This window comes from Emydura macquarii, unplaced genomic scaffold (assembly GCF_026122565.2).
Source record: "Emydura macquarii macquarii isolate MOO-44397 ecotype Brisbane River unplaced genomic scaffold, CSIRO-AGI_Emac_v2 contig_369, whole genome shotgun sequence".
Lineage (NCBI taxonomy): Eukaryota > Metazoa > Chordata > Testudines > Chelidae > Emydura > Emydura macquarii.
In genome coordinates, this window is record NW_027130506.1 from 6,069,575 (window position 1) to 6,080,122 (window position 10,548).

Genomic DNA, 10,548 nt, shown 5'->3' on the forward strand with positions numbered 1-10,548 from the left:
AGTGTCACCGGCCCCCGTTACAAAGCACTAGCGACTGTGGGGCCAGCCTGGCCCCCGTGGCTAACGCAGCTGCAGAGCAAGGCGCAGGGGACATTGGCAGGACGCGGCCCGGGTGCGCGCCCTTTACAGGACGACGTTAGCGGAGGGCAGTGTGGCGGCGGCCAAGGGGAGCAAGGCGGAGCGGCCCGCGGGGCGCAGGGCGTAACGGGACACGCCCCGAGCCGGAGGGAGGGTAGCAGGGGCCGGCGAGGCAAGGCTGGGCCCCGGCGCGGGAAGGAGCCGCAGGCCCCCCGGCAGCCAGCGCCCCCGCCGCTCACCTTGCGCGATGGCGATGGACTCGAAGCGGTGCAGCTCCCGCAGCAGGCAGCTCCGCTCGGTGGAGTGCAGGCTGTAGATGAAGTCGCGGGCGCCCTGCGCCGTGTTCAGCGCCTCCATCGGCTCCTTCTTGGGGTGGGTGCCCAGCGCCCGTCCCGAGGCCGGGGAAGACGAGGCCGGGGGGAGGACCCGCCCCTCGGAGCCGCCGCGCAGGGTGCCCAGCTGGCGGCGGCGGCAGCAGCAGCGGGGGGCCCGCCAGGAGCCCAGGCAGAAGGGGGTGGCGACGGAGCCCCCCGGCCGCCCCAGCAGCAGCGCCGCCCGGCTCAGCCACGCCGACATGAGCAGGCAGGGAGCGGCGCTAGGGAGCTACAATCCCCGCCCGGGCACCATCCAGGGCACAGCCCGGGCGCCGGGAACAAGCGGCCGCGCTCGGCTCCTTCCTCTGCCGGTGAGCGAGGCTGGGGAGAGGGACGCGCTGCTCCTGGGCTGCCGGCCGGCCGGGGAAGAGGCGGCTTCGCTCGCTCGCTCTCTTTTCCCCCCCTCCCCGGGCGAGGGAAGGGCGAGTCAGTCACGGCTCCCTGCGCCGCCCCACGGAGGCTCCTGGCAGCGGCACCATCCTGCGGCCCCCGAACCGAGGGCGGCTGCAATGGGAAGGGAAGGGAACTCCCCGCCGCTCCACGCCGCACACAGACGCGGGGCGGCGGCAAACGCCTGCGGCTCGGCGGGCAGCCCCTGATCCGAGGGGGCGGCTCCGCGCAGGCGCCCGGCCGCTGCCTGAGTGACACACACGGCGGGGCGGGCGTGAGGCGCCCCTCCCTACCCAGCCCGGCGCGGCGGGCGGGCGGACGGACGGACAGCTTCGGGACTTGGGAGCCGGCCCTGCCCCCGGCTGTGTACGTGTGTCCGGCCCCAGGCCTGTCTGTGGAGCGCGAAGAGGGGGTGCCTCCCGCCGTGCTCAGCACCCCCGGGGCCGCCTCTCCGCCTTGCTCCGTCCCCTCCGGTCGCAGCGCTGCTGGCTGTCCGGGTTCGGGACCCCGCGAGGAGCCGGGGAGGGGCCGGTTCCACCCCCGCCCTCTCCTGGACAGCCTAGGCTGGGCGCTGCCCGCGGTGTTGTTTCCCGGCCCTGCTGGGGGAGGGAGCGTCCCGCTGCTGCTGCGGCGAAGCGCCGGGCAGGCCGGGTGTGTCAGGGGCGGCGCTGATTCAAGTCCGTGGGCGCTGGGCTTTGGTAAAGGGCCTTTGGGCCTGGCGAGCTTTGATGCGGAGCTCGGTTGCGTCTGTCCGGCCAATAAACCACGGAGCGTGTGGCCCGCCTAGAGCGCTTTAGGGCCCCTTGGAGCCATGATCCCGCGTGACTGTGTCCCGGAACTGGTACCAGAGTGTCACCTAGCCTGGATGGAGTCATCTCCGCTGTCGGAATTGGGCGCCAGGGACTCGCATCGCTTTTAGTGGGCAGATTTGTGGGGCTGGCAGGGCCCTGACACACGCAGAGGGCTGGTGCCTGATGTGTATGCTGCCCCGGGGGAGGGAAAGGGGAAGAATGCGGCATGCTCATGGGGGTCTGCCTCTTTCTCCCTGAGGGAGGGGGTCTGCAGAGCTCGTTTCTGGAAGTAAGCATCTCCTGCAGCTCAGGGAGCTGACCTGTCTATTTTCTATAGATTACACAGAGCGAGAGGGTGTATCAGGTTTAGGCTTGAACACGTGGCTGCTGCTCATCCCAAAGCTAAGCCGTGCTATTTAGCAAGCATGAATCATCTCAGAAGTATGTCTTCTTTGTAACTAAAACGGTCAGCTAAAAAGCAGATTTTTTAAAAAGGTGTTCTTTCCTTTTATTACTAATAAATTAAATCAAATAATAGCTGAACATTGATATGATATACTTAATCAAAACATGTTACAAACATCAGCTAACCAATACCCTATCAGTTTAGACAGTCAAAACAAACTTTCACTTTGGTTTTTGGTTTCTTCATCCCTCTTCTGCTCTCCTCCACCCCTCCCACACTCAGGACAAGGCTGTAACATTTGGATGGCAAGCACTGCAAGGGAATTGTTTTTAAGTTAAACAAAACAATTGCTCTTTTACAGACACAAAGGTTTGTTATTGGGTGTTGCAGTAATATGTATTAATTAGTTTTAAAAAATGAGCATAGACTATCCCATATGATCCTAGAGTGCAATCTTTTTCAACCAGACATTTTAGGTTTAGGACAATTATGTATCAAAGTTTTAAAGGGATTGGGAAGCTACTTAAATATACCAACATGCAATCTGGTATTTTTATTGTCCTGGGAATTAATTTATTTGCAAACAAACTGCCAGGCCTAAATCCATAGTCAGAATTGTCCAGTCCCTGACCATTGGCAACCCAGCAGTTTTTAGGTTGTTTAAAAAAAAAAAAAAAAAACAACTAGTTGTTGCCATCATTGGTTTTTACATTTTAATTGCAGGACCTCAAGCACCTCTGCTACAAGGGATTAATTTATTTATGAAGTTCTATGTTTTGTTGTTGGTTCTTTTAATTGAAGGAATAAAAGAAGGTGGAAGCAAGTCCAGATGATTTCTGCAGCATAGATGTCTGCTGCTGTTTTTCTGGGGAGAGCATGTGAACCCAGGCCCCTCCTCCTCTCCCCATCCATTTGGTGGGGAGAGATGTTAGAAGCACATGACAGCAAATGCACAAACTGCATTTTCCTTTCCAGCCCAACAGCTGCAGAGAATTAACAAAGTTCTGAGACAAAGACGTCATACTAAGTGAGGTTTCTTATATATGATGCTTATAATTTTCAGTCTATTAAGTCAAACAACAGAGAGAAAGCTGGGTGGTGGCTTGTATTTCCAGTTAAACATGTTATTAGGAAGCCACCTAGTACTGGTTTTGAAGCACTATCACTCTTCCATAATCCATTCTCCCTACTCTTATTCCTGGATCAAAAAAAATTAAGTTTTTAAATGATAGTCTGGGCACAGTTTTAGTGTCTGTGGAGCCTTATTAAAAGCATAGCTATCTGGTGGGTTATGATGAAATCAACATTTTGCACATATAGAGCTTAATTCATATTAACTAATTAATAAAACTGGTAAAAAAACTTGTTAAAATGTTTCTCAACCAAAAATAGCTTTTTCTCCAAACTGGATGTTTCCACAGGAAATGTCCCTATTACATCAATTTTTCTGAGGGTCAGTGGGGGAAATAGGGGTTTCCAAGCAAGTGAAAACTTGAAAAATTTCAGTTTAAAAAAAAAAAAGAAAAAAGTTGTAAAAAACCCTGAAAGTTTCAATGGGGGGGGGGGGGGGGTGTCAAAATCCTAAGAACTTTTGAAGAAGAATTGACATTTTTCACCATTTTTATTCATTTCTCATGTTCATGGGAACAAAACATTTACCAACAAGCTATGCTAACTAATACCTGGTTTACACTACAGCCTTGGGTCGATGGAAGTTGCCTTATGTCGACCTAATAATGTATGCATTCACGTACACCACCAGGTCCCTTCCACCGATCTAACTTACCTGTTACGTTGACTTAGGCCTGGTCTACACTAGAAAGTTGTCAAAAAAAAGTCAGCTTTTTTCAAGCAAAAGCCCAGGCAGCTGGTTCCCAGTCCCAGCTGGGAGTGGGACAAGAAGCCCAGGCTGCTGCAAATCTTCAAACCCAGGGCAACTACTACCAGCAGTGTTAAGGTAAGGTGGCCCTGGGATTCCTGTGTTTTCTTATGGCCACAACTCACCATGCCCCCACCCCTCCCAGCCACCTTGCACAAAGACCACGCTTAACTTTGTAATGGAAACATGCCCTAAGGCCCTGATTCTACAATGAGTTCCTTGCAGTCAGACTCCTCTACCTGGAAGGAACTCCAGGAATATGACAGTACTTCCTATAGGTGCAGGGATCTAGATTTAATTGTAGGATTAGGTCCTGAATCATGACACCCTTCTGAGGCAAATTCTGTCTCCATTTTAGAGATAAGGAAATAGACGGGGAAGAGAGGCTACTATCATAGAGCTGGTAAGTGGGAGAACCAAACAAACCCAGGAAACTTAACTCCTAACCCTTTGTTTCTTCTAGGCCATCTTTAATTTGTAAAGAAATTGAGAATTTAGAGGACAGAGTTATCAGAGAACTAGAAGGATTTTCTCAGCCAACAAGACTTCTTTGGAGAAGTGACCATTAAGAGCGGAGACTTGAGAGCCAGACATAAGGAATTCTCCATCAAGAACACCTGACTATAGAATGACCTACCAGAGAAGATTAGATTTGGGGCTCAGTTCTTTTTTCAGTGTGTTGCAAAACTCACATTATTGCACAAGCTTTCCTGCAATTATTATTTATCGTGGTTGGGCAGGCTGTGACAGAGCTCAAATGTTGTTGCTGCTTTCCAAACGTTCAAGAATTGACTGCTCCTCTCAGAAGGAGCTCAGAATCTAAGGCCCTGATACTGGAAAGAGCCACACAGGTGGATCTCTGTGTAGCAACTCAGTGAAATGAATGGAGGTTCAATTGTGGAACTCATGCAGGATTGGGATCTTAAGGAGATAGATGTAACAGCCTAAAGGTATTTGATATATATAAACACCACTCCAGGAGGCAAAAGAGAGGTCAAGGGGATTTAGCTAGTTATAACATTAAGAAAACAAATCTTCAGTTGAATAACAAGTTAGAGCTCAAAGTTAGAAAGTATAGTAAACTGTAGAGTATCTTAAGGGAATAGCAGTGGTTCCATCCAAAACTGCATAGGATAAATTCAGTATAAAAACATTGAAGGGAATAATCCTGCACTGTCAAGAGATAGACCAGATGATCTAATAGGCCTTCTCCTTCTTTCATTGCTATTACTTTTAGTTAGAGAAAGTGAAACTGAAGTCTCTACCAAGCTGACACTAATTAATCAGACCTTATTTTAACCTGATACAGCATGTGTTGTACAGTAACTCTGATTAACCTTTGAGACTTCAGCAAGATCTGTGAGCTTGCTACAAAAGTAAGTATTCTCACAGCCTTTTGAAAATCGAAGTCTAGTTTTTGTTTTTGTTTTTTTTTCCTTGCTGCTAGTTTAATTCTCATAACAAGGAATGACCAAAGCAATGGAAGTTGGCTTACACAACAGTTGGCATAACTCTTGGAGATTATTTAAAATAATGCAGCTGAAAAAATTAGTGTTCAGGTCTAAAATGTAGAAAAAAGTGTTTATGTAAGAAGCAAATGAGAACTGAGAGCAGTATCGGTAACTTACCTTTCATCACTGGGAAAAGGTCTGAAGACTATTTTAAAGTGTAACAGTGCAAAAAGACTTCCAGAGAATGCCAGTGCAAAAATACTACAGCTGTGGACACGTAGACAACTCTTATAGGTACACCTAAAAGAAGTGCTCCTTTTGAGACTGACCAGGGAGTGGGACAGGACAGGATTAGAGGCTTGGTTCCTCTTCTTGGCTTCTCCTAGCCCCACCCAGAAGTTTGTAGGGCCTTCTATTTTGAGCAGAAGTAATCTGGATGGTGCTGACTACACTTCCAAAGAACTTAATTCTTGGGTGTTAACATGGTTTCCCTGCCTACTGTAGATAAATATAAGACATTTTAGGTGAGGAGAGACTGAGATCCTAAACTATAACAACTGTAAAACAGTTTATAGCACCATAACTTGAAGTTATGTATTGTGTACATTTTTCTGGTTTACTACTGAATTGTCTGTAAATATAATAGAATTTCTATTGCGGTTTTTGGTATTTTAAACTTAAGTGTACATCTAGCTTGCAGGAAACTGCACATTATGAAAATAATTAAAATTCTTCTGGTGAGGCATGCACAACTGTCTCCTTTACATCACATGCCGAAAGAGAACCTTGCTCATTTAACAAACTTGGGCACCAATCCTGCAATTAGTTTTGTATGGACAGACTGCTGCATCTGCACAGAACCCAGCATATACAACAAATTGCAGAATCAAGGCCTTGATGTGTACATATACCTCTTTCAAAAACTGGAAGGTTTTATATACATCTCTAGGTAATTTGGCAGAAGTGCAACCATATGAAGTAAGATCAGGGTGATCTTAGTAATAAATATTAAAATATTTGGGGTAGGTTCAGGTGTCAGCGTTCAAACCCTGGTATGAAGAATACTTAAGCACTAAAAGGAGAATCAAATATTAGAGTAGTCTTGCTAAGTTGTCGAAGCATTTACCAGTCCGGCACAATCATATTTGCCAACTCTTTACTATGATGAGAAAGTGATATTTTACTCACCCTGAACAATAATGAAATAAGAAGATTTCTAGTGGCAGCCTGGATTGTTGCAGATTTCTATGGTAAAACTCTTGAAATCATATTTCCCATTTATAGAAATTTAGTAATATTTTCATGCTTCTGATTGTACAATGCCAATGCATGCAACAAAGGAACAAAAGAACTTTCTGAGTTTCTGCTTTTATGTTCAGAACACTTTTTAGGCTCTATACTCTTTTTGTACACTATGGCCAAAAATCTTCTAACGTGCCCATTTATTTTGGGTGTCTGTTTTTGGTAACCCAGCTTGAAAGACCTTGGATCTGATTTTTCAGAGCAGTTGAGCACTCTGCTCCTATTGAAATCAGTGAGCTATGTGCACAGTACTCCTGAAAAAAAAACAGATCTAAGGTCTTTCAAACTAGAGCCCCTGCCAATCAACTTTGAAAACCTGACCTATCCATCAGTTTTGTGTGTATAACTTGAGATAAAAAACAACAGTACTGCTGGGTTTCCTTTTACTTTGAAAAAGATTGTTAGTAAGCTGGAGGGTTTTTTTGGGGGGGCGGGTTGGGTTTTTGCTGTGTTTGGTAAAACCAGGCACCATTACAAATCTTGAAGTAAATTACTGATATGAATTTGATAAGCTCCCTCTGAAATATTGTGACCAAATGCACCCCTTTATTCACACCCTATGCACTGTTGTGATAATCTTTATACAAAATATGCCCTCAAAGGTATTATTTGAAAACTAATAACTCACTGGACAATAATATCATGGTGAAAGGTATGTAGCAATATTCTGTGTAAAGTTATGAAATCCTCCCTGTATGATGTTAAAGACATGTTCAAACTCAATGAGCCCCATTAGGTAAAACTGGTCAAGCAGATCTTAAAGAAAGGGATGTGTGTTTACCTTAATTTGCATGTTAGCTGTAAACAGAGTCCTGACAACAAAAGAAGGAAGTAGAAAAGAAAATCTGCATCTCAGCCAACTGAGGGGAGAGAAAGAACAGCAGTAAACCTCCAACCCCCTAGACTGCGTCCCCTTGCTATCAGCTGGAAAGAACTTTATCTAGGGCAGTGGTTCTCAAACTTTTTAAATGGAGCCCCCCCCCCCCTGTACTTTTGTCTAACAATCGCGTTCCCCCCCCCCCTTCCTCAAACTCCCCCTTTCAGGAAAAAACAGGGCCTACAGCATGGGGAGTGCGGCAGCAGCAACACATGGAACAGCAGGGAGCAGAAAGCATTGGCAGGGAACGGGGGCAGCAGCAGCACAGGGAGCGTGCCCGGCAGTGGCAGAGGGCTGTTGCTTCTACAGGAGGTGGGAGGCGGTAGCGGCTGCTTCTGTCTCCGGGGAGCTTGGAGCTGGACTGGCTCTATCCGTTGCTCTGCGGCGCCCCATGATTCATCTTGCGCCCCCCTCCCACTTTGAAAACCACTGATCTAGAGGTCAATCTCACAGGAATGCATTTCAAAGGGTAACTGAATTATAAAAAGTTATCTCTGCCTGCCCATCTCTCTTGAACCTAAGAATACAAAAGAACCCAGCTCTTTGACTTTGGGAGGGATCCTGATCTGAAGATTGGTCAGTGATGCTGTTGGGAGCATGTAGTAAAAATTTTACCTTGAACCAAGCCTAGTTTGCTAATTTAGTGCCAGGAAGCATTTTATGTTTATTTTCCTTGTAACCATTTCTGACTTTAATGCTTGTACTCACTTAAAATCTTTGTAATTAAATAAAACCGTTTTCTATCACTTTTGTAGCATAAAGGGGCCTTAAAATTGTCTGAAATGGTCCTCTGAAAAAGTTCATTGTGCACAGGTCCTAGGTGGCTAACATAGAGCATCCATAAGGCTGGATTGGGGTGCACTGGCAATGTGGCCAGAGTGTATTGTACTAGTTAGTCTGTTTCCCAGCTCCCAGAGGGGAGTATAAATCAGAGCACACTGGGAGCTGGGCAGCCTCTGCATGGCTCCTGAATACAGTGAATATAAAGGTGGCTTAAAGCACCTTTGCTCATCTCCTCCATCCTGCCCCAAGCCCAGGAATGGAGTCGGGGAGAGTCAAGCCAATTCTCTTTCCTCTGGAGCATGAAGAACATGGGTGTGTTAGGTAAAGCTGCTTCAAGTGTTACAGAAGCAGTCACCCAGGGCCTTGGTGACCATGGCCATATATATATATAGCTTTGTCGGTGACCCAGCACAGCCCCATATTGTTCCTAATATGAGCTTGTTTGCCCATGTCAGAACTAGTTTGCTGGTGGCATGTGATAATAAATATTTAAAAGACAGTTCAGTTTGAGCCCTTCACACTCTCAGCACAAGGAGAGGTGATGGCAGCAGTTCACTAACCTTTCACGGGAGTTTTTTGGGCTATTTTCCTTTCTTGGCTTTTTCCCTGGTTTCCTCTTCATTCATCTCTTCCCCTTCCTTCATCTCACTTTGCACAGCTGCACTTTAGTGTGCACAAATGGCTCTTGAACAGAGGTTCCAAGAATTAGATGAGAGCCATCACCATGCACTCTTCTTCCACTTAATTTTGGATTTTTCTGTAACGTACATGCACGGATGAGAGCACCACTGATTTTGGGAAAGTGCTCATTTAGAGCCGAGTGTCACACTGTGGACACAGCTCCACATATGCTCCTCCTATGCTCCTAAAGCCTTCCTAGTGACATATGCTCCTAAAGCCTTCCCAGTGACTTCAGTAGGCATTTGATCAGTCCCTTACTCTAATGGACAATCCCTGCCAGGAATATGGTACCAACTGTTTTCTCACAGGGACTGAAAATAGGAAAAATCCTTTAAAGTCCTGTGTTCCATCAGCTCCCACCCCAGGGCACTTGTTTGCTTAGAGGAAATAAGGTGGCTTTTGGTACATGAAGCCCCATTATCTGAGTGTGCCATAGCAACAATAGCAGAGAATTTAGAGTCAGTGATGGGTCAAAATTAATGAGGCCTGGATCTATTAAAATAAGTTGCTTTATCTACCCACCCAACAGCAAATGGCTCCTCCAGCACCAAGCTACCCTTTCTTTGCTGCTTGGAGGTGAGGGAAGGGGTAGCATAATACTTTTCACTAGCTCCTGACTAAGTCCATTCTCCCTCTCTTTTTTCCTAGTTCCCACTTCCACCTTCCTTCCTCCAAATCACAATGGATATGATAAAGGCTCCTTTTCCCTCTCATCTAGATGGAAATGTTCTGGTCAACTCCTTCTCCCCGTCGCCCATTTCCTTCTGAGGATCAGGGGTGGGGAGGAGAAGAGGGATGGATTTCAGCAGCAGCTTTCTCCAGCTTCACTCCTGAGTTTACCAGTCATTTCTGTTTAGGTGCGTCAAGTCATACTGATAGCTACCTCCCATTTCCCAATTATGTATTCTAGCCCCTGATGGCAGCTGTGTCTCCATGCAAGAAAAAAATTATACATTGTGATTAAGAAGTTGCACAGGTCCTTTATATAGCCCAGAAAGTGAATAGCTTTATTCATTTTAAAAAACAGAGACTAAGGCAGTCACATTATGTGTTGAGTTTTGATCAGACCACCATGCAACTAACTAATGCTTGGTCTACACTAGAGAGTTTTGTTGACAAAAGTCAGCTTTTGTGGACAAAACAGTGCTGGTGTACACATTGCAAGCACCACCACCACCTGCCAACAAAACTGCCAATTTTTTGACAAAATAAAACCATCTCAGCAAGAGGTATAGGGCTTTTGTTGGCATAGCTAGGGCAATGCAGAGTCAATGTAGACACTGCCTCCCCTTACATCTGTGGATCCAATAAAGCAGTGAAATTGACAAGAAAGCGGAAACCTGGGGCAGCTGGTTCCTGCTTCCAGCTGAGAACGGGGAGAGAAGCCTGGGCTACTGCAAGCCCGGGCTCACGTCCGACTCCCAGCTGCAAGCTGGGACCAGACAAGCCGTGGACGGCTGGAGCCCGGCTACTGGCTGTGAGCTGGGACTCGGCAAGCTGAGGGTGGCTGGTCTCCACTCTCTGCTGGGAGCCAGG

At 47.1% G+C, this 10,548-nt stretch overlaps 1 protein-coding gene and 1 long non-coding RNA gene across 3 annotated transcripts in view; one reads left to right on the forward strand and one right to left on the reverse strand.

Annotated features, from left to right (window-relative positions):
* TMEM65 (transmembrane protein 65) overlaps window positions 1-1,851 on the reverse strand; it is a 41,459-nt gene extending 39,608 nt beyond the window's left edge. Inside the window, exon 1 of one of the 2 annotated variants that reach the window (XM_067531154.1) lies at window positions 318-1,851. In XM_067531154.1, the coding sequence (XP_067387255.1) occupies window positions 318-654 (337 nt within the window). In that variant the 5' untranslated portion in view covers window positions 655-1,851. The remainder of the gene's footprint in view (window positions 1-317) is intronic. The other variant, XM_067531162.1, reaches the window with a different exon arrangement.
* Window positions 318-4,751, forward strand: LOC137142007 (uncharacterized). Its single transcript, XR_010916817.1, has 2 exons — window positions 318-450; window positions 4,382-4,751. It is a non-coding gene; the product is annotated as an uncharacterized lncRNA (long non-coding RNA).
* Window positions 4,752-10,548: the final 5,797 nt, after the last annotated feature.